The following is a 24,542-nucleotide window of genomic DNA, read 5'->3' on the forward strand; positions in this document are numbered from 1 at the left end:
ACCAACAGCTGCTGCATAACTGGAATTACATGGTAACGTAGTGGACCACACCTGCCACATAGCTGGAATAACATGGTAACAAAGTGGACCAACAACTGCTGCTACATAGCTGGTTTTACATGTTAACATAGTGAACCAACAGCTGCTACATAGCTGGAATAACATGGTAACATAGTGAACTAACAGCTGCTGCATAGCTGGAATAACATGGTAACATAGTGAACCAACAACAGCCATATAGCTGAAATTACATGGTAACATAGTGAACCAACAGCTGCTATATAGCTGGAATAACATGGTAACATAGTGAACAAACAGTTGCTACATAGCTGTAAAAACATGGTAACATAGTAAACCAACAGCTTCTACATAGCTGGAATAACATGGTAACATAGTGAACCAACAGCTGCTACATAGCTGGAATTACATGTTAACATAGTGAACCAACAGCTGCTACATAGCTGCAATAACATGGTAATATAGTGAACCAACAGCTGCCATATAGCTGGAATAACATGGTAACAAAGTAAACCAACAGCTGCCATATAGCTGGAATAACATGGTATCAGAGTGAACCATTAGCTGCCACATAGCTGGAATAACATGGTAACATAGTGGACCAACAGCTGCTGCTACATAGCTGGTTTTACATGTTAACATAGTGGACCAACAGCTGCTACATAGCTGGAATAACATGGTAACATAATGAACCAACAGCTGCTACATAGCTGGAATAACATGGTAACAAAGTAAACCAACAGCTGCTACATAGCTGGAATTACATGGTAACAAAGTAAACCAACAGCTGCTGCATAGCTGGAATAACATGGTAACATAGTGGACCAACAGCTGCCACATAGCTGGAATAACATGGTAACAAAGTGAACCAACAACTGCCATATACCTGGAATAACATGTTATCATAGTGGACCAACAGCTGCTACATAGCTGGAATTACATGGTAACAAAGTAAACCAACAGCTGCCACATAGCTGGAATTACATGTTAACATAGTGAACCAACAGCTGCTACATAGCTGGAATAACATGGTAACATAGTGAACCAACAGCTGTCATATAGCTGGAATTACATGGTAACAAAGTAAACCAACAGCTGCTGCATAGCTGGAATAACACAGTAACATAGTGGACCAACAGCTGCCACATAGCTGGAATAACATGGTAACATAGTGGACCAACAGCTGCTACATAGCTGGAATAACATGGTAACAGAGTGAACCATTAGCTGCCACACAGCTGGAATAACATGGCAACATAGTGGACCAACAGCTGCTGCTACATAGCTGGTTTAACATGGTAACAAAGTAAACCAACAGCTGCTACACAGCTGGAATAACATTGTAACAAAGAAAACCAACAGCTGCTGCATAACTGGAATTACATGGTAACAGAGTGGACCACACCTGCCACAAAGCTGGAATAACATGGTAACAAAGTGGACCAACAGCTGCTGCTACATAGCTGGTTTTACATGTTAACATAGTGAACCAACAGCTGCTGCATAGCTGGAATAACATGGTAACATAGTGAACCAACAACTGCCATATAGCTGAAATTACATGGTAACATAGTGAACCAACAGCTGCTACATAGCTGGAATAATATGGTAACATAGTGGACCAACAGCTGCTGCAAAGCTGGAATAACATGATAACATAGTGAACCAAAAGTTGCCATATAGCTGGAATAACATGGTAACAAAGTAAACCAACAGCTGCTACATAGCTGAAATAACATGATAACATAGTGGACCAACAGCTGCCACATAGCTGGAATAACATGGTAACATAGTGGACCAACAGCTGCTGCTACATAGCTGGTTTTACATGTTAACATAGTGGATTAACAGCTGCTACATAGCTGGAATAACATGGCAACATAGTGAACCAACAGCTGCTACATAGCTGGAATTACATGTTAACATAGTGAACCAACAGCTGCTACATAGCTGGAATAACATGGTAACATAGTGAACCAACAGCGGCTTAATAACTGGAATAACATGGTAACAAAGTAAACCAACAGCTGCCATATAGCTGGAATAACATGGTAACAGAGTGAACCATTAGCTGCCACAAAGCTGGAATAACATGGTAACATAGTGGACCAACAGCTGCTGCTACATAGCTGGTTTTACATGTTAACATAGTGGACCAACAGCTGCTACATAGCTGGAATAACATGGTAACACAGTGAACCAACAACTGCCATGTAGCTGGAATAACATGGTTACACAGTGAACCAACAACTGCCATGTAGCTGGAATAACATGGTAACATAGTGAACCAACAGCTGCTACATAGCTGGAATAATATGGTAACATTGTGAACCATTAGCTGCTACATAGCTGGAATAACATGGTAACATAGTGAACCAACAGCTGCTACATAGCTGGAATTACATGGCAACAAAGTAAACCAACAGCTGCTACATAGCTGGAATAACATGGTAAGTTTACTTTTTAGGTGTTCACTGTAAAGTTTGATCAAAACAGTTTGTCTGATTATGTTTGGTGGTTAAGCGTCATACTTCTATAACAGCGTCGAAAGAAGCACGCAGGTTTTTGTGGTTCTGCTTAGATTACATTATACTTTTCAAAAAAATTGTTTGTTTTGAAACTGAGTTTTAATACTTTGCATGAATCACTAGAAAAAAATATACAGATGACAGCGGTTGTCTGGAATAACATGGTCTGTTTCAATACACAGTCATTAAAAAACTCTTTGCTTTATAATGGGGTAATTAATTCAGTGCATGCTCATCATTTTGGCTTGTTGAATGTTCAAGAAATGCTGAAATCGTATGTCAAAAGTCCAGATAAGATATCCAAAATAAACAAACTCATCTTTGTTACACAACAATGATGACTTGCATACTTTTGGCACGGCTCTGATTTATAACAGTTATAAACACAACAGCTCTTGAACCTCGTGCACCCTGTACTTCTCCTGCAATATAGCATGCCCTGAAATATTCTAAATGATTTCTGATTATAATGTTGAAAATGAGCGTAGATAAATGCTGTCTTGCAAATTCATAATATGAAAAGTCCATGACAAAATTGGTGTTGCCCGTTTAAATAACTTATAATGTACAATCCTTTACAGATGCGTTTGAAAACAACCAAAAAGCAAGGATTTGAAATATAGGTGATTGTTACGGAATTGAACAGCCTTTTCTGGCTAAGTTCGTTTTTTGTCGGTGACTGTTCTGTGTACACACAATGGTGCAATGGTGGAGAGGGACAACTCTTTTCTCTTACTTCCCCCCCCCACCCCACCCCACCCCGGGAAATTTAAACGGTTTTATTTGTTTCAGAAAAATGACCTCTGTGAAGGCTGAACATATACAACTTTCATCCATACAGCAATAGCAAGTAACCCACCTAGAAGTGCCATTATACAGGTAAGGGTAATGCCCCGGCGAAATAATGACCATGGTCCCCACGGTTTTTGACAGTTTTTGACGGTCAACCATGTTTTATCATGGTTAACCATCAAGTACCGTGGGAAAATCATTGCCTGGACCACGGTCGACCATGGTCGACCATGGTCTACCATGGTACAAAAAAAGATCACCATGGTATACCATGGTTTGACCATGGTCGACCATGGTCTACCATGGTACAAAAAAAGATCACCATGGTATACCATGGTTTTTGAAGGTCAACCATCAAGTACCGTGAAAAAACCCACAGTAGACCATGGTACAAAAGTTTTACTCCGAGAGTCACCATTTCAACCATGGTCTACCATGGTACACCAAGGTTGACCATGGTCAGCCACTGTGACAGTTTACCATAGTCTACCATCATCCTTTTTTATCTGATTCTTTACTTTGGATAAGTCTAATAATGATTTGTTGATTTTGGTAAATAACAGAAATAGCAACTTAATAAATGTGGTCTTATTCTTTACTGATATTTAGTAAACACACAACTTGTCAACAACAGAAGTTGTGTTTCAGTATTAACCCTTTACCAGCTGTTCTGCTAATTTTAGACTCATCCACAACGAAAGCATCTGATGGAAAGGAAGAATATCTATTGGAAAGGAAGAATGCCAAATTTGAAAACCTTTGAAAACATTGTGGGAAATAGAGCATTTGCTCATTACCGAGCATCTATGCTCCATTCCTCTGTGAAATGATGTTCTTGTGTTTAATTACTGTTCAAGAACTATGCAAAACTGTACTAGAACAGTAACTGATCACTTTTAAGAACAGTTGTACTTGAACAGTTCAAGAATACTTTTTAAGAACAGTTCTTGAATTTTTTAAAGACTATTGTTGTTCTAATACTGTTCTATATTAAAGTCTAGTACAATATAAGAACAGTTCATGAATAGTGTTTGCACTTAAAATGTTCTTGAACTGTTCATAAAGACAAGTTGGCACATTTAAAGAATAGTTTATGAACTTTTATGTTCTTAATATGTTCTTGAAATGTTCTTTTTAAACAATTTGGCACATCATAGGAACAGCTTATGAACATGGCAAGTTCTTAAAATGTTCTGCATATGTCTTTGAAAGGAAACTTGTACAAAAACAAGTAGTTGCATCAACAACAGGCAGGAAGTTGAGGTAGCTGTGGTTACAACTGGCTGGTGCATTTAGTGTAACACATTTGGCCCAGTTATAACCCAAAGATTATAAATAAAAAAATAACAAATGTAAAGAAAATTCCATATCAAAATAACATGAACATTAAAATTAAATTTATTTTAATTAAAGCACCACATATATCATATGTATCATGTAAGGTGCCATGGATTGCTGGTCACATTGCCTGGATACAGTAATTTATATTTTTTATATTTTTTTTTTAATAGATTTTTTTATTTATTTTTTGTCAAGATTTTGTCAAGTTATTAGTAACTTTTTTTCATGAAAAATGTGGAATATTTTTTAAAATGACATATATTCACTATCTTGTCAAAAAAAAAATTAAAAATAAAAAAATATAAAACAATATTTTATTTTATATAAAATTACTGTATCCAGGCAATGTGACGAGCACCTGTGGTCAACACTGGTTAATTAGTTGTTAAACCGGTTAAATATAATATTTACAAAATACTATAGCCATATTCTAACGTAGCTATATAACTATATTCTAACGGTTACGCATTTAAGACGAAACGCTCTTCACTGGCGGAGATAGTTTCGAACGCCCGCCATTTTTGTCGAAATAATGCGCCAAATAAACTGATGTCTTGTTTCGTTTATTTAAGGTAAGTTCAAGCGATGTAAGGAGTATAATTCAGTACCGTTTATAACGATCTTTTACGCTAATATTATTGTTTAAAATAACATAGCAACATTTTGAAGTAATGAGCAAATAAGTTTTGTTGTAATACATTTTCGCGACAAACATACGAAATACGTTTGTGTAGAAACACAGTTAAATGCTTGTTTTTGACTAGCGTTCAGCTAATACTTAATTTATATATATATATATATTAAAGCAGCTTTTAAATTTGTTTCTTAACGTTGGTAAGCTATTTTTGTCGAGAAAAAGGATCAATTGTAATGGGCCGGCAGCGATGCAAAAGTGGGTGGGGAAGGTCAAAAACTAAAACCTTTAAAAAAGTTTTTATTGTTTTGAGGAACGATCTTTTAGGGGAGTGAAACATATATTTTTGGGGACATGTTAGTAGGGAGTTAACAAATTTTACAATAGAATATTAATATTTTTTATAAAAAAACTTTCACATTTATTCTAAAAAGTCTGTTGACATTATCACTTTGTTTTCATGTCAAAATGCTCCAGACTACCTATTAAACAATGTTGTGAGTTCGTTATTATATCTTGTCAAATAAAAAAAAAAGTTCTTCAGGTTAATAATGAAAAGTAGTGGATGAGAGATCATTTCCGGGTTACAAATATGTTAATATCTTTTTAAATATAGCTGCAATCAAAACAAAGACATTGTTGATTGGACAGTTTCAATAACTTCGACTCAGTCACAAATATACTCTTTTTGTTTAAAGACAATATAGCTTTTTTATTTGAAATCTGATAAAATCTTATATCATAAAATATGCTCAAATCCTAATTACAGCTCCTCATGTTGCAATGGATAAATGGGTATGAATCATGCTTGTTAAATATTGAACCTCAAAACTAAGAAGAAATTGATTTTTTTAACATTTTTAAATTTTGGTCCTTCAATGGACTTTTGCATCGCTGCCAACCCTTGACCTTTTAAATAACCACTTTGCAAGCAAATTATGGTTAAGTGTCTGAAATGTTGTTTCGTCTATTTTAGCCAACCCAAAGGAGCTAACAAATAAATCATCAGTCCTCAAAAAAATCAACCAGTGAAGGAGAAAAACATTCAAAGCCGTAAATTGTCAAATCCATCAGTGAGTAGACTATTTTTTAAAGCAAATGGTAAGATTTTCATTCTGGTTTTGAAAACAATATGGTTGGATGTGTGGAGTGGATTTTATATGTAACAGACAAACACTAATGAGAATCTTTAAAAAAAAATCAGACTCAATAAATTTGAGCTCTTTGGTTCGAAAGAATTAAATAAGCTATCATTAATTTATATACCTGCAACATTGAAATCTTAATTCGCACTGATTTGATAACCAACTGGCCGTTAGTTATTTGAAAATGTTGGCAGTACAAATAAATAAAAGAAATATTTTTCAGGTTGGAAGATGGATGTCAAAGTCTCAGACAACGAAAGGCTTCCAGAGTTAAGAAAAGACCACTTCAACAAAAACAATCATGCAAAGAATGACTGCAAAAAATCTTTTCGCAGATGCGTTTCATCATCAAGTGTATAAGGAAAAGGGACCTGGGTACAGAGACTAGATGTAAATGTCAAGGACTGAAATGAGCAATTCAATGGTTTCTTACTAATTGTGTTTATATGCGTCATAAGAAATTAAAACTGTTATAAATGGATGTGTAGTAATGATGAAATTATCACCCTGTGTCGAATGACATTAACTATTCATGAATTTAGTTCATGAATGACATTTTGAAAAAATAATGTTCATGAACTGTCAAGTTCATTTACTAAGCAGGAGTTCATGAACTTAGTGGGAGTTCATGAACATGATTTGTCCAAATTGTCATTCATGAATAGTTCATGTTATTCTCATCAAACGCTTGACGTCACTGACATGGAGAAGTAATTTGCTGGACTAAAGAAGCTCGATACATGGAAAATGATAAATGCGAATCAATTAATACGCTGTCGTTCTAGAATCAAAATAACAACTGTATGACTAACTTTTATCAGTAAATACAAAACTGAGTTTGGCGCGCTGATGCAAAAAATTAAGTCATTAATAACTGTGCATATATATATATATATACTATAATTTTGTTCTAGTCAAAGTTTGGCACAAGTTGTTAGCTATTGCAGAGAAATAAGACATTTTTTTTCCTTCTCATATACATGTAAATGGGATATCAACAGAATACAGTACTCGGCATGCTAAACTAGATGACGCCATAAACATATTTTAATCAATACAATTCCATTTCACTGATTTTGATCTTTGATAAGTTTGTTGTCAATCCTATTTATGTGACCATGGTCTACCATGGTATGTGACCATGGTCTACCATGGTATGTGACCATGGTCTACCATGGTAGTTCATGGTCTACCATGGTAGTTCATGGTCATATACCATGGTAGTTCATGATATATCATGGTAGTTCATGATATATCATGGTATACCATGTAACGTCAAATGGCCGCCCCACGGTTTATGACCATGGTCTACCATGGTGTGCTACCATGGTCTACCATGGTGTGCTACCATGGTCTACCATGGTATCAAACCATGGTAGACCATGGTCTACCATGGTATAATACCATGGTCTACCATGGTGTGATACCGTGGGGCGGCCATTTGACGTAACATGGTAGTCCATGGTCATATGACCATGAACTACCATGGTAGTCCATGGTAGTCCATGGTTATTGGCCATCATTTTCGCAGGGGCGACAACCAGTACATATATGTGTATAATAGGCTTGAATATAATCTACCTAATCAATTAGCAGGTGAAAATGACCTAGAACAGGTGATAAAATGGAATATTGCAATATGAATCAACCTCCTGTTTGCTAATTAGCCTAACAAAAACCTGTATAATTCACCACAAACACATATGAACACACAGGAACTGAGTGAAAGGTGGTATGTTCTACCTGCACAGGAGAGAAATAATGGGTGGAAACATCCCAGCAATTTGTGAGCCAGTGATTACATGAATACTTCATGGTTAAATCAGAATACAGGATTGAATATTTCAGACATTATAGAGCGTTTGAGTGCATCTCAATGAAATATTCTGCATCGAAAGGAGTATTTGATGGTTATACGAAAGAGGAATGCAGAAAATGCTACCTTGTTTTTTGAATTATTATTTTTATTGTTTATTGTATACATAGTACAACCAGTTCTGTGGCAGAAAATATTTCATCAAATCTTCAGTGACATAGATCACTTAGTATATCCCATTGAATCACAACACAGACCAGAACAAATAACTGGCAGTGTTTGTATCAAAGGAAGTTTGGTAATCATTTCAACATGTTAGTCTTGCGAAAGGGAAAACTAAGCAAGTGCGTATTGTTGATTCTTGCTAACAGTTAAACAAAATATTCTCATATAGTTATGTTTCTAAACTCTAGGGAACAGTGATTGGCATATATTTTAAATGATTTAACTTTTTTGTTCATACATTATGCTGTGAAAGAGTAAGTATTGTCAAGATTTTGTTTATATTTCAAGAAATTCATGCTTTTTTATTCATAAACATAATAGACATTTATGAAATTGAGAAAAAATTAATTGCACCAAAAAACAACAACTGGGGAACAACATTTTACATGGATTTTTTGTAAACATTTATTGAACCAGAAACAATCTCTGCTGATGACTAAGGCCAGAGTTTTTTTATTTTTCGTTTTACGGGAGCGCCGTACCTAAATATTGCAAAACCAAAATAAGAAAAAGATTCAAATTCTTATAACTTTATTTTTATTTTTTCCGCCGCCTGTTTTTTGATCTCCGATAGAAAATAAAATCTAGTGTTTTTTAACCTATTGCTAATTTCACAACAACAAAAAATTATCACGCACAATTTCCAAGATGGCGAAAGCCGGCGCTTCTCGCCTATGATGTTAACTGAAATATGTTTTATTGTTTTGTGATATCACATGCATATTATATGTCAAGATGAAAATAAAACTTGAAACTTGCTTATTATCATCATCTAAGCGCTTGTAAGGAATATGGCCGCCTTTTACGAAATTTTAAAGTGGATTTAGTTTGAAGACTGTTGTTCATAAAATCAGTGCGTTTGTCATTTTGTGATATTTCGGAACAGAATTGTATTTTCATTATACCACAGCATAAAATCTCTTAAATATTTCTGTGTGTAGACCTGTTTACACGGGGATACACTGAGAATTGTAATTTGCTGTACAGGTTCCGACTACAGAAAAAGACGAGAATGTGACATTGGATTTGGCTTGTTTGTCTTAAGACAATTAAGTTATACCAACATATCGCATACCATTTTAATGGACATTGGCTCCTCTTTTCATGTCACCCATTTCAAAATGGATTGTTTGTATGTTGATTAAGAAACTAAAAAAATGGACTCTACTGTGAAATCTGGTAAGTTTGAGTTACATACCTTGTTTCTTTTCTTGTATATCAAACACATTAAATTTGTTCAGATGTGTTGTTTATCTCAATATATGTACCCAAAATGATATTAATCAACATTTTAGACACAAACAATGTGCCAGATGCCTTATGTTTTGCCAGTGCAGTTTCAGTGACTATAAAAAGCACAAAAAAAGTATATATGCTCATATTAAAATCATGCATATATAATAATTTATGTGTAATTTTACTAATTTTTATTTAAAAGTGCAGTGTTAAATACTGTGGAGTTACAGTTGAAGAATATATTTACATTGGTGTGAATCAGTTGACTTGTGGCGTTTAGGGAGTAAAATGAATATCCCAAATTAATGTTGAAATAAGTTCCTTAAACGTGCATTATGCACCAGGTTATGCACCAGTCAATTGTAACCACGGCCCCCAGGTCCAGGGGTATAAAGGGGATAACGAGAGAAATGAGCCGTTATTTACCTTCCAGGTGGCCCCGCAGTGCTAAGTGAATGCGGTAGTTTTGTTTTTGCGCTGAAATAGTGGGGAATGGGCCTTACCTCAGGGTGCAGGGGAATTTGGCGTGGATTTGACCAGTAGACTGTAGTCTGTCTCTACGCAGGACAGGGTTTTACCAATGATTGGCTGAACTGAAAGTCAAAGTATCCACTATTCTCAAGACCTGGGTGGGGGGCTGGTTACAATTCACTGGTGCATTATTGTGGCTACTTGTGAAAATGACATCTTGTTCTGACTTTATTATACAGATCTATTATACAACAGGCAGTATGGAGTATGAAACAAGTGTGCAAAACTTCAAAACATACATTCTTTAAATGTTTCCGAAAAAAAGAAAAAAACTACGAAAAATCCATATTTTTTTTTTTTTCTCGACGCTCATTTTTCGACATCTTTTTCTTAATTTTATTCCCTCCTCCTGGCGCTTATTTTTGAAAAATTTCCCATAAAACGAAAAATCAAAAAAATCTGGCCTAATGGTTGTTAACATTCACTAGCCAAGGATTGCACATAGTCCTAAGAAGTCAAATGATCCCAAAATTTCCTTCTATTTTAGGTGAATCAAGTTTGATTATAAAATTGTAGATTAATAAAAAAGGGACCTCTCTCATCATTTCCAATAATTAAGCATGCTTTTTGTCTGATTTTCAAATCCTAATTGGTAATCCTTTAAGGAAAATATTTAATTTTAAATATCGAGGGCTCCACTACAGTATATTAATAAAAAAAAAATCTTTGACAAAAAAATAAATATTGTTCTTCATCTTGCTCTGCAACCAACTACTTAAATAATTGCTCTTCTAGTTATTCTGTTTAAATGATTGCTTTAGTTTGTTAAAATGATTGCCTTAATTGTGCATTTTGTGTAAAGGATTGCCTTACTTGTTCAGTTTGTTTAAAGTATTACCTTACTTGTTCAGTTTGTGTAAAAGATTGCCTTACTTGGTCAGTTTGTTTGAAGGATTGCCTTACTTGTTCAGTTTGTGTAAAAGATTGCCTTACTTGTTCAGTTTGTGTAAAAGATTGCCTTACTTGTTCAGTTTGTGTAAAGGATTGCCTTACTTGTTCAGTTTGTTTGAAGTATTACCTTACTTGTTCAGTTTGTTTGAAGGATTGCCTTACTTGTTCAGTTTGTTTGAAGTATTGCCTTACTTGTTCAGTTTGTTTGAAGGATTGCCTTACTTGTTCAGTTTGTGTAAAAGATTGCCTTACTTGGTCAGTTTGTTTGAAGGATTGCCTTACTTGTTCAGTTTGTGTAAAATATTGCCTTACTTGTTCAGTTTGTGTAAAAGATTGCCTTACTTGTTCAGTTTGTGTAAAGGATTGCCTTACTTGTTCAGTTTGTGTAAAAGATTGCCTTACTTGGTCAGTTTGTGTAAAGGATTGCCTTACTTGGTTGGTTTGTGTAAGCATTGCCTTACTTGGTCAGTTTGTGTAAAGTATTGCCTTACTTGGTCAGTTTGTGTAAAGGATTGCCTTACTTGGTCAGTTTGTGTAAAAGATTGCCTTACTTGGTCAGTTTGTGTAAAGGATTGCCTTACTTGGTCAGTTTGTGTAAAGGATTGCCTTACTTGTTCAGTTTGTGTAAAGTATTGCTTACTTGTTCAGTTTGTGTCAAGGGTTGCCTTACTTGTTCAGTTTGTGTAAAGGATTGCCTTACTTGGTCAGTTTGTGTAAAGGATTGCCTTACTTGTTCAGTTTGTGTAAAGTATTGCTTACTTGTTCAGTTTGTGTCAAGGGTTGCCTTACTTGTTCAGTTTGTGTAAAGGATTGCCTTACTTGGTCAGTTTGTGTAAATGATTGCCTTACTTGTTCAGTTTGTGTAAAGTATTGCTTACTTGTTCAGTGTGTGTCAAGGGTTGCTTTACTTGTTCAGTTTGTGTAAAGGTTGCCTTACTTGTTCAGTCTGTGTAAAGGGTTGCCTTACTTGTTCAGCCAGTGTAAAGGGTTGTCTAATTTGGTCAGTTTGTGTAAAGTATTGCTTTACTTGTTCAGTGAGTGTCAAGGGTTGCTTTACTTGTTCAGTTTGTGTAAAGGATTGCCTTACTTGTTCAGTTTGTGTAAAGTATTGCTTTACTTGTTCAGTGTGTGTCAAGGGTTGCTTTACTTGTTCAGTGTGTGTCAAGGGTTGCTTTACTTGTTCAGCCTGTGTAAAGGGTTGCCTTACTTGTTCAGTTTGTGTTAAGTATTGCTTTACTTGTTCAGTGTGTGTCAAGGGTTGCTTTACTTGTTCAGTTTGTGTAAAGGTTGCCTTACTTGTTCAGTCTGTGTAAAGGGTTGCCTTACTTGTTCAGCCTGTGTAAAGGGTTGTCTAACTTGTTCAGTTTGTGTAAAGGATTGCCTTACTTGTTCAGTGTGTGTAAAGGGTTGTCTAACTTGTTCAGTGTGTGTCAAGGGTTGCTTTACTTGTTCAGTTTGTGTAAAGGTTGCCTTACTTGTTCAGTGTGTGTCAAGGGTTGCTTTACTTGTTCAGCCTGTGTAAAGGGTTGTCTAACTTGTTCAGTGTGTGTCAAGGGTTGCTTTACTTGTTCAGTTTGTGTAAAGGTTGCCTTACTTGTTCAGTGTGTGTCAAGGATTGCCTTACTTGTTCAGCCTGTGTAAAGTGTTGTCTAACTTGTTCAGTGTGTGTCAAGGGTTGCTTTACTTGTTCAGTTTGTGTAAAGGTTGCCTTACTTGTTCAGTGTGTGTCAAGGGTTGCTTAACTTGTTCAGCCTGTGTAAAGGGTTGCCTTACTTGTTCAGTTTGTGTTAAGTATTGCTTTACTTGTTCAGTGTGTGTCAAGGGTTGCTTTACTTGTTCAGTTTGTGTAAAGGTTGCCTTACTTGTTCAGTCTGTGTAAAGGGTTGCCTTACTTGTTCAGTGTTTGTCAAGGGTTGCTTTACTTGTTCAGTTTGTGTAAAGGTTGCTTTACTTGTTCAGTGTGTGTCAAGGGTTGCTTTACTTGTTCAGCCTGTGTAAAGGGTTGCCTTACTTGTTCAGTTTGTGTTAAGTATTGCTTTACTTGTTCAGTGTGTGTCAAGGGTTGCTTTACTTGTTCAGTTTGTGTAAAGGTTGCCTTACTTGTTCAGTCTGTGTAAAGGGTTGCCTTACTTGTTCAGCCTGTGTAAAGGGTTGCCTTACTTGTTCAGTTTGTGTAAAGGATTGCCTTACCTGTTCAGTTTGTGTAAATGATTGCCTGTTCAGTTTGTGTAAAGGATTGTTTACTTGTTCAGTTTGTGTAAAGGATTGCCTGTTCAATTTATGTAAAGGGTTGCTTTACTTGTTCAGTGTGTGTAAAGGGTTGCCTAACTTGGTCAGTTTGTGTAAAGGGTTGCCTAACTTGGTCAGTTTGTGTAAAGGGTTGCCTGACTTGGTCAGTTTGTGTAAAGGGTTGCCTTACTTGTTCAGTTTGTGTAAACGATTGCCTTACTTGTTCAGTGTGTTTCCGATCCTCTTACACTCCTCCTTGTCGTAGAACCAGATCCCGTAAATGCCTGAAATGGGACAGGAAAATCAGTTACAACATAATACTCTTGGACAACCCATTTGAATAACGATATTTCAAATTAGATATTTTACAGCTATTGTCGGACCAAATTGGCTTTAATAGAGAAATAAATGGAAGAAAATGTTTTTCAAACTGTTAACATTTTATTACCTCAAAGGAACGTAACAGCAGTATAGAACGGGGTATGGTAACTGGTTTGCACTTATCAGGTGAGTCTTAATAAATGATGTTAATTATTTTAAAGTTTCGATATTGTACAATAAATTCTGTTCTAAATTTGAAATAAACATGCGTATTGTGAAATTGTGGAATGTCAATGTGGGAAGGTTTGAAAAACTCCCTCTATCTTATGCATTATTATATAATTTTGTGTACCACATGTTTGTAATACTTAGCTGAAGGTGTTTGACATGTTGATTAAATTTATATACAATATACGGCTGTTCCTTAACAATTTGCGACGATGGATAGCAACATCAGGATTGTTATTATTGTTATTTGTGTACATGTACTGTAATATTTTATAACCTTTGCCACTTTCATGATTCAATAAATTTTGTCAAAACAAAAAATGGTATCTGCTCATTTTGACATTTTTCACTGCGTCCTATCTATGGTATTAAGGGTTTTTACCCGATTTTTCACATATTTTTTTTGCCTACATCCCATCCATGCTAGCGTCCTATACACAATATAATCAGGTACATGGACCAGGGCTTCTAAAACACGACAACTTGCCGTCAAGACCAATGTGTGTTCTCTTTTTTTTATTATCAATTTTGGTCCAAAACAGCTAAGTAAAAAATTAAGAAATTGTAATACACAAACCATGTTTGGCATAAACACATCCCCAAATACCCCAATAAACATGTCAAGATAAGCATGATAACCAGACCAACGGACCAGCTGCTTTGTCCAGCTATGATGATCACTCGATATCTACTAATTGCCAGATCCTTGTTATCGGTCCAAACCAGTGGTGGATCACAGGTGACTAAATTATGTGCTTGCAGCTATCCATTTGTCAAATAACAAGCTGCTAATGCTGCTGATCATTACATGATAAATCTGTTTGTGGATTACAAATTGTTAAATCTAAATTGTATTTAAGAATCATTATGGTTTAAAGGGTCGACAGGCCCGGACTGAATGAGATTTCTAAATTTAAAAAGCGCTTACATTGACAGTACCGTAAATGACTGGGTATAAGACGATAGGGGGTATTAGACGCAGACAAAAAATCCGTGAAAATCTGAGAAAAAAACTTTTAATCTATGTTATGGGTTAAAGGACGGATAGAAAATATGTCAAAAACGTCTGTCAATTTCGGACACCATGTTTGTTGACAGTGACGAAAAAAAACAAGAGGCCCAAAAGGGCCTATGCTCTACTGGCATGGCTTTTGTGGTCATATCAATCCAGAGCATGTATGTATAGGTAAAAGGCAACAGACATATAGTTTATGTTTTGTGTTTGGGTTATCTGTAAACGTAGCACGTTCAACATCTGAGCCCAGAAAGTATTGTAAGCAGATTAGTTGCATGAACTATTTTAATATGTGCCAAGTAAAAGTCATCTGACAAAAAAAAAATCTTTCAAAACTGTACTCATAGTAAAAATTTCTGTAGTTTTAAAAGTTAAAAAAAGTTGGTCAAAAGGTCAAAGTCAAGGGCATCCTAGGACAACATTGATCAATTTGAACAAACATTCACAATCAATTGTGCTGAGATGGATGCACGAACACACAAAAAGATTTTCAAACCTTTCCAGATTTATGTTTACCAAACCTGTGAACCCTGGGTGTGGCCAGTAATGACACCAGGTGCATAACTTAAACATTCACAACCAATTTTGTTAAGATGAATGTGCAAACTACAGAACTTAAATCTAAAAAATGGCCTTTGGGCTTTCAACAAGAACAAGGCGGAGTAATTCACAAAATCAACTGCAGAAGCAAAAAGCAAATTGTCTCTCAAAATCCTAGACTTGCAAATTGTCTCCCTTAACTCTAGACTTGAATTTACATATACATGTAAACTTGGCTAAAAATAGAATTCGCTCATGCAGACCTGGCTAAATATAGAAAGCATTTCTTTAAAACTTTCATGGCCCATAATCTAGGCATTCATGGGCGGATCTTGCTGGTTTTCGAAAGGAACCAAGCTCTAATGGATATCTAGATACTGTACAAGTTTCATCGAGATACAATCAAAACTGAAGACTGTATCGTGTTCACAACCAATTGTATACACAAAAGCATTTTTTTATACTATCAAGGGCCATAATCTAGGCATGCATGAGCGGATCTGGCTGGTTTTCAAAAGGAACCGAGCTCTAATGGATATCTAGATACTGTACAAGTTTCATCGAGATACAATCAAAACTGAAGACTGTATCGTGTTCACAAGCAATTGTTTACAGACGCACGACCGCACGGACACACGGATGCACATACTAAGTACACATTACCATCGCATAAGCTCTTCTGGCCTTTGGCCAGTAGAGCTAAAAAATTTGTGAAAAACTTTAAAACCATACAATGATAATGCAAAATGTGTTTCATTTTAATTCATTTTATGTTAGGAAAGGCACTTAAAAGAACTGATTGTGACCATTTGTTTCTGGATAGCACTGAAAGGTGCCTTTTATGAAAATATGTAAGATTTCTTTTTGACAGTAAATCGTAAACGATAACCTGTCTAGATTAAAGTTAAGTTATGCATAAACCTTATATTGTACGGGTTTGTTCTCAAAATGTCAACACCTACAGAAAAGAATAAAGTTAGCGTAAATGTGTGAAAAAAACAAGACCATTATCGCATCAATTTGTAGTATTGGTATGTTAAACAGAACAAAAGGCAATGTGAGTTTTTCACACCTTATCATACAACTGACAAAAAATATTTTGACAGTGCAAAACTTTGCTTTTTATGTGCATGTTTAATAATTGTTCAATTCAATTTATTATTCAAAATAATATTGAATAACTTTAATCGAAAAATATTTTTGTTTAAATTATTAACGTCTCACGATATACCGTATCCCGATCTGTAACTGCCGTTTTAACCCGTATATACTCGATCAATATGACGCGAGTAACCAGGGCTGTGAGCCAAAATTGGAAAATGCGAGTTGAATTTAAAGACACTCTAAAAAATTTGCGAGTTCAAATTTGCAGAAAATATGTAATCCTTGAAAGAGATATGAATATAATCAGTGATCGATTCCACTAGGTATAACACTAATTTTAGAGATGCCTACTTTCGTTTTCCAATAAACATACAGAAATTGATGACGTAGATTAACGTTATGCGCACACATAGGTTCTTATTACTATGTGACAGGTACTCGTTACTATGCATTTTTATAGACTGGTCTTTCATTTCCATTTTTGGCGGCAGTATTTAGTGATAATCGTATCGAGACAAAGTCTGTATAATGATGACAAGCAAAAAGATAAGTTCTTTTTACATGTGTTGATTTAAAATCGCTGATGGCGATGGTCAATCAGTTCCCAAAAAGAAGCCAAAATGAAATAATCTGTCTGTTAAAACTGTTTCGATGTGGAAGAGGGAGTTGTACATTAAATTGACCATCAACACAGATGACAAAAGGAACATTTTCAAAATATTTTGCACAGACCAATACTGGCCTGATCGGACTTACTCAGTATGTAGTGTCAGTGTTACATATATAATGATATCGTTTAATGTACAATTACATGATAATTCATTAAATCAATTAAACTATACCTTAAATCATTGTTTCCATACAATATATATTTTGCCTAGCAAACAAAGATTTGCCTTAAAAAATGTTAGTGAGTGTCTGGTTGAGTTGAAAATTTAAGCACTCGCAAAAAATTGTGAGTATCAAAATAAGTTAAATTAAAGCCCTGGTAACATCCCTTTCTACATAAAACTAAACAAACTCTCGGCTTGAAATCGACCTCAGAAAAAAAGTTCAAAAAATTGTTACTGGGTATTATATGCAGGCATTTTTTGCATCAAATTCTGAGGGGAAAAAGTGCGTCTAATACCCAGTCATTTACGGTAATGTCATATAGCAAGTGCAAGCTTTGAGCACCTGTACCTAATCAATATACGTAATTTTGTCACACTTTGACGCCTATGAGTATGGGCATGCATTCAGCACAAACGTCTTCACTCATTCACATAAACCGATTTGGGCTGCCAAACCTGCTTTTTATAACTACATGCTTTCATCTGACATAATTTGGCACAGAATTGTAGCGATTTTTCCCTGTAGCTAATTAGTTTTGGTAATCCCTAACATCAGGCAAGCTCAAATAAACTGCTTTTTGTACCCAGCATCAGACAAGGTTTTCCTACAATAAATGGCAACACTTTAATTGATGAGGATTAAATGGTTTAAATGAAGTAAGCAAATATAGAGAAGTTATAACATTTGTTCATGTAATCTTATTCCAGATCATTCAGGCTGAAAGCAAGAAGAAATAAGCATCATCTCTTAAAGATGCACTCTTACTCCAAGCTAAGATTTACCACAATTAATGATATTGTTTTAATATTCCAAAAAGGATGAATAAATGTTGAAAACAATGGTTCTTATGAAGAATACCGAGTTTAATTTGAAAGAAATGGGCATAAAACACGGTTTTTCTACCTTATGAGACTATAATAGACCACAGTCAATCTTTTAGCATTCACCAATCATTTAATATTTTTGCGCTTTCTGCTATTAAATACACGGTTACAATCTTGTAATCACAAATTAATATTTTCTATAAATGCATTATTTAGAAAGTAGTTCAAGTTTTTGTCAGTCAAAATTGATGTTTGTTATACATGTGTATGTATTGATTTTGAATGATGAGTGTCACTTTAACATTTACTTTGGATTCCAATGCTGGTTATGTGAGTATTGGACCAGAGTTATTGCTAACAATGAAGTTCAAGATAACACCCTTGGCACTAATTAAGAAGTCTGGCGTTGACAATTATACTGCCCTGTGAACAGTAAACAATTTGTCATGCAACAATATGACAATACCATTGCGCATATCAAAAAAGGCATGTTCTAAAACCTGGCCTGGCCTTCTTGGCTCAGCATTTTGGGTTGGGCCAGGCCAAGCCAGATTTTATATATAATGAGAGTTCAAGTCCTGAATATAATTGAGTACAATGATTATTTAAAAATTAAACTGTATGTTTAATATAATATTTTTCTGAGAATTATTTAAATAAAAAATGTAGTTTAATTATATTCATAATTAAATAATTTTCTTATAATACAAAAATCACGTTTTCAATTTAGCTATTCATGTAGTTTTGAACAATTTGATGTTCAACTATATGAACTGTTAGATGGAATTTCTACATCTTAAATAATGACAAAACATAAAATTCATCACAAAAAATAAATATGTATGTAAAAAATAAAATAGATATGTATGTAAAACTTGAGTTTGAACACATTGATTTTAAGATTTGATTTGTAAACCCAGATCGGTGCACTTATTTAAAACATTAATCCGATTAGTGATAACAATATTCCCATACATTCAATTAAACTTCTTTATTATCTAAATAAAATCCAGAAAAAAATCATAACATTAAACATGCAGTTTCATTTCTAAATGAAGGTCTATCATTGTGTTCCATTATCTTCAGTGCTTGTACTCTCAATATGTATTAAACATGGCCTAGCCAGGCTCGAAAAAAAATGCTGAGTCAGCAGGCCAGGTCAGGCCAGGCCAGGCCAGGTTTTAGAACATGCCATCAAAAAATGTCACCTTAACACTTACTTTTAGCATTTCTGTAGAGAAGGAAGGGATCTTGCTGCTGAAATTCCAAGTCCTTTGTGATTGGCTCTATCAGATTGTTGAGACCAAGTCGGTTTAAGATCATGAAGCCTTTCAGTGGGGCAGCTGATCTGAAATAAGGGGAATAAATGGTCTTATACGGGGATGTAATTAAGGTAAAAATAAGTTTCCCTTCTTTTGCCCTTCAGTGGACAGCTCATCAGGGGAGGTAATTCAGGTTAAAATATGAAAAATAAAGACGTTTTCAGGAAGGTAATTCAGGCATAATGAAGTTTTCCTACTTTTGCCCATTAGTGGCCCAGCTGACCTGAAATATGAAAAATAAAGACCTCTTCGGGGAAGGTAATTCAGGCATACATGTAACAAAGTTTTCCTACGTTTGCCCTTCAGTGGCACAGCTGACCTGAAATAAGTGGAATAAATGGCCGTATTAGGGGAGGTAATTCAGGTTAAAATTAATTTCCCTGCCTTTGACCTTCAGTGGGCAGCTGACCTCCTGAAATAAGTGGAATAAATGACCTCATTAGGAGAGGTAATTCAGGTTAAAATTAGTTCCCTACTTGCCCTTCAGTGGGGCAGCAAATTGAGTTGCCTCCTTTTCTATGCCTTTCAATGAGGCTACTGACCTGGAAACTAGTGGAAATTAATGATTTAATAAGGTTAAAGCTGCACTCTCACAGATTGAACGTTTTGACAACTTTTCATTTTTTGTCTTGGAACGAGCTTTTTCTGCAAAAATCCATGGAAACCAGTTATATAAGACTGCTGACAAAAAATTAGATCGCAAATTTTTATTTTTAAGTCCAGTCAAATTCCATCCAAAAAATTTCAAGTTATGCTACGGACAAGAAAAAAATGGTCAATTGCAATATAATTTGTTAAAATAGAGATATGGTTACTATACACTGCATCCTCTCTATATGTTCTATTATTATATTAGTTTAATTAAACTAAAAATATCACTGAAGGTGATTAATACCTCCGAATGCTGCCTCTCATTATGATTTATCATTGTATAAAGTTTTATGAAATTCCATCTAGTAGTTTTAAAGTTACTGTACGGACAAAAGTTTGACAAAAAAAAAACACAGAAAAAGGCAATAATTTGCTAAAATAGTGTAATGATTCATGTTCACTGAACTCCATCTCATTGTGCAGTACCATTGTATAAAATTTTATTACATTTTATATGGTAGTTTTCAAGTTATGCTCCGGACAAGAAAAATGTAACAAAGGGCAGTAACTTTGTAATTGGCTGAAATAGAATTGCAGTTCCTGTACACTGCACTTCCTCTCATTATGATCTATCACTGTATGAAGTTTTATTAAATTCCATACAATAGTTTTCAAGTTATGCTCCGGACGAGAAAAAGTAACAAAGGGCAGTAACTCTGTAATTAGCTGAAATAGAATTGCGGTTCATGTACACTACACTCCCTCTCATTATGATCTATCACTGTATGAAGTTTTATGAAATTCCATCCAATAATTTTCAAGTTATGCTCTGGACAAGAAAAAGTAACAAAGGGCAGTAACTCTGTAATTAGCTGAAATAGAATTGCAGTTCCTGTACACTGTATTCCCTCTCATTATGATCTATCACTGTTTGAAGTTTTATTAAATTCCATCCAATAGTTTTCAAGTTATGCTCTGGACAAGAAAAAGTAACAAAGGGCAGTTACTCTGTAATTAACTGAAATAGAATTGCGGTTCCCATACACTGCACTCCCTCTCATTATGATCTATCACTGTATGAAGTTTTATGAAATTCCATTCAATAGTTTTCAAGTTATGCTCCGGACAAGAAAAAGTAACAAAGGACAGTAACTCTGTAATAAGCTGAAATAGAATTGCAATTCCTATTCACTGCATTCCCTCTTATTATGATCTATCACTGTATGAAGTTTTATTAATTTCCATCCAATAGTTTTCAAGTTATGCTCCGGACAAGAAAAAAGTAACAAAGGGCAGTAATTCTGTAATTAGCTGAAATAGAGTTATGGTTCTTGTGCACTGCACTTCCTCTCATTGTGCTTTACCATTGTATTAAGTTTTAATAAATTCCATCTAGTAGTTTGCAAGTTAATGTCTGGAAAAATATTTGACAGCAAAAAACAAAACAAATAAAGGGCAATAACTCAGTAATTAGCTAAGGTAGAGTTATGGTTCTTGAACACTGCACTTCCTCTCATTGTGCTTTATCATTGTATGAAGTTCCAATTGATTCCATCCAGTACTTTTCAAGTTATACTCCGGACAAAAAAAAGTACCAAAGGGCAATAAGTCAGTAATTAGCAAGAATAGAGTTATGGTTATTGTACACTGCACTTCCTCTCATTATACTCTATCATTGTATGAAGTTTAATCCAATTCCATCTGGTAGTTTTTAAGTTATGCTCCGGACAAGATAAACTGCAACGGACCGACCGACAAACCGACAAACCGACCGATCGACCGACCACAGGGTGACTCCAATATACCCCCTTCAAACTTCGTTTGTCGGGGGTATAATTAAATACATTTGTTTTCAAGTTATGCTATGGACAAGAAGAAAGTAACAAAGGGCAATAACTCTGTAATTAACTAAAATAGAATTGTAGACAATATAATTATCCATGTAATAGTATTCTGTCATTGTGCTTTACCATTGTTATGAAGTTTGATTACTTTCATCGAGTAGTTTGCAAGTTATGCTCCGCTCTAAAAAAAGTAAAACAAGAAACGCCGCAATGCAACAAAACCAGGTTTTCAATGATTGACAAAAGAACTTCAGCCTGTGTCTGTTTTTCTATTTTTAGTAACAGTGACCTTGACCATAGGGACCCAAAATGCAATCCAATGAAAAATATCATAAACTCTTCCTTTATACCAAGTTTTGTCAAGATATGTGGACCCTGACTAAAGTTATTCAGTTTCAACTGTTTTTCTATTTTTAGTAACAGACCCTTTACCCTAGGGACCCCAAACGCAATCCCATGAAAGGTATCCATAAACTCTTCCTATAGACCAAGTTTGGTCAAGATATGTCAAGCCTTATTAAAGTTATTCAGTTTAAACTGTTTTTCTATTTTTAGTCACAGTGGCCTTGACCTTAACCCTAGGGAACCCAAACACAATCCCATGAAAGGTATACATAAACTCTTCTTTTATACCAAGTTTGGTCAAGATATGTCAACCCTAAATAAAGTTATTCAGTTTCAACAGTTTTTCTATTTTTAGTAACAGTGACCTTGACCTTGACCCTAGGGACCCCAAACGCAATCCCATGAAAGGTATCCCTAAACTCTTTCTATAGACCAAGTTCGATCAAGATATGTCAACCCTAACTGAAGTATTTCAGTTTCATAGGTGAGTTTGAAGCCGTCCTGCCGCCCGCCAGCCCGCCTGCCAGCCCGCCTGCTCGAACTACAATGTTCGTCATTCTAATAGCCAGGTTTCACTATGTGAAAACTTGTTTAAAAAAGGGCAATAACACTGTAATTGGCTAAAACAGAGTTCTTCTTCACTGCAAGATATGCTCCTTACAAGGAACATTGAAAGGGACCAACCAACCAAGGTGTTAAAATATCCATTCCAGAAATACTGTTTAAAATACTAAATTAAAGTCTAAAATACTTAAGATATATTACTAAGCAGCAGCATATTGGCAGGGAAAAGAAACATAAAATATAAATTTGTTCTTTTGTTATCTGCAAAACAATTTTATATCTTTAATTTAAGGCTAAATTAATTCTAAATCCAATTCTAATTGAAAATATCCTTCATCACATTCCAGAAATAGATGCTACAATATTATTTCTATAACTGATAAGTTATAGATATGAGCAAACTTTTGTGAATCTCACTATGGTAGTTTGTGTAATTCCCCAAGGAACAGGCACTTAAATGTTGGTCATTGAACAAGGTATTAGTGAACAAGAGCCGGTGTAATACACCGGTCGAGTGAAAAAGAGTGTAAAACCCTAAAAGAGCCATAACTCTGTGAAACACAAACGTTGAAAGACTGTTTAAAGTGAGCAACTCTACTTCACAACAAAGACTTTCTGAAAGTTTCATAAAAAATCCACAAGCAGTAAATCTAAGGGGAATATAAAACCTTCAAAAAGCTATAAAATTGTGAAAATGCAATAAACAGTTGCACACCTCCACTTCAAATGAAAGCCTTCCTGAAAGTTTTGAAAAAAATATCAGTAAGTAAATGTGGGTTTACAGAAAGAAAATCTTCAAAAAGTATTTTGAATGTCATTTTAAGATTCAATATTAGTAAAAGCATTACACAATGTCCCTTCATGTGTGTCTGTGTGCATGTTTATAGCTAAGCCAATATCATAAAAGTTGTTTTTATCAGATTGTGGTCCAAAGACCATTTGCAATTTTCACAGAAGTGTAACAATGATGGGTTCAGATGCCAAAATGTTTGAAACTACTGAATCAACAATGTATTGTGGCAGTGCGGTAATTGCTTCTATTTTAAGAATAATATCTGCATAATGCACCAGTCAATTCCCCCCCCCCACACCCCAGTCCGGGGAATAGCGGGGACTTTGACTTTTGGTCCAGCCAAGCCCGGGTAAAATCCCCATCCTGCGGGGATGAACTGCTGGTAAAATCCCTGCCAGATGCCACCCCAGCCCAAGGGCCTATGTATGGCTCATTCCCCGCTATTTTGGGCGCAAAAACAGCATTCACCTGGCACTGCGGGGCCACCTGAAAGGTAAAAACATGGCCCATTTCCCCGCCTATCCCAGGTATACCCCCCGGACCGGCCATGGTTACAATTGACTGGTGCATAACCAGAATGTGATTTTTTTTCAATAATAATTCTTACTTGAAATGACATCGTCAAGATGCCACAAGACATGCTAATTGTCTGGAATATTTGACAAAAACGAAAACCAAAATCATGAGATAAGATCAATCTCAAATAATTGTACATACAGTTTGTCCATCGTACTTGATAGTATGAATGACTTCTTCAGAATAAAAAAATCACTCAAGGGCTGTAACTTTGCATCAAAGCTATGAATTTCCATTGTACATGTTTTAATAGCA

At 35.2% G+C, this 24,542-nt stretch overlaps 1 protein-coding gene across 1 annotated transcript in view; it reads right to left on the bottom strand.

Annotated features, from left to right (window-relative positions):
• The window catches only part of LOC128217250 (mRNA-decapping enzyme 1B-like), a 124,100-nt gene that overhangs the window by 34,282 nt on the left and 65,276 nt on the right, over window positions 1–24,542 (bottom strand). Inside the window, exons 3-4 of the mRNA XM_052924263.1 lie at window positions 19,473–19,600; window positions 13,607–13,670 (exon numbers count right to left, since the gene is read on the bottom strand). Of these exons, the coding sequence (XP_052780223.1) occupies window positions 13,607–13,670; window positions 19,473–19,600 (192 nt within the window). The remainder of the gene's footprint in view (window positions 1–13,606; window positions 13,671–19,472; window positions 19,601–24,542) is intronic.

The sequence above is a fragment of the Mya arenaria genome, chromosome 14 (assembly GCF_026914265.1).
Source record: "Mya arenaria isolate MELC-2E11 chromosome 14, ASM2691426v1".
Classification (NCBI taxonomy): Eukaryota; Metazoa; Mollusca; class Bivalvia; order Myida; family Myidae; genus Mya; species Mya arenaria.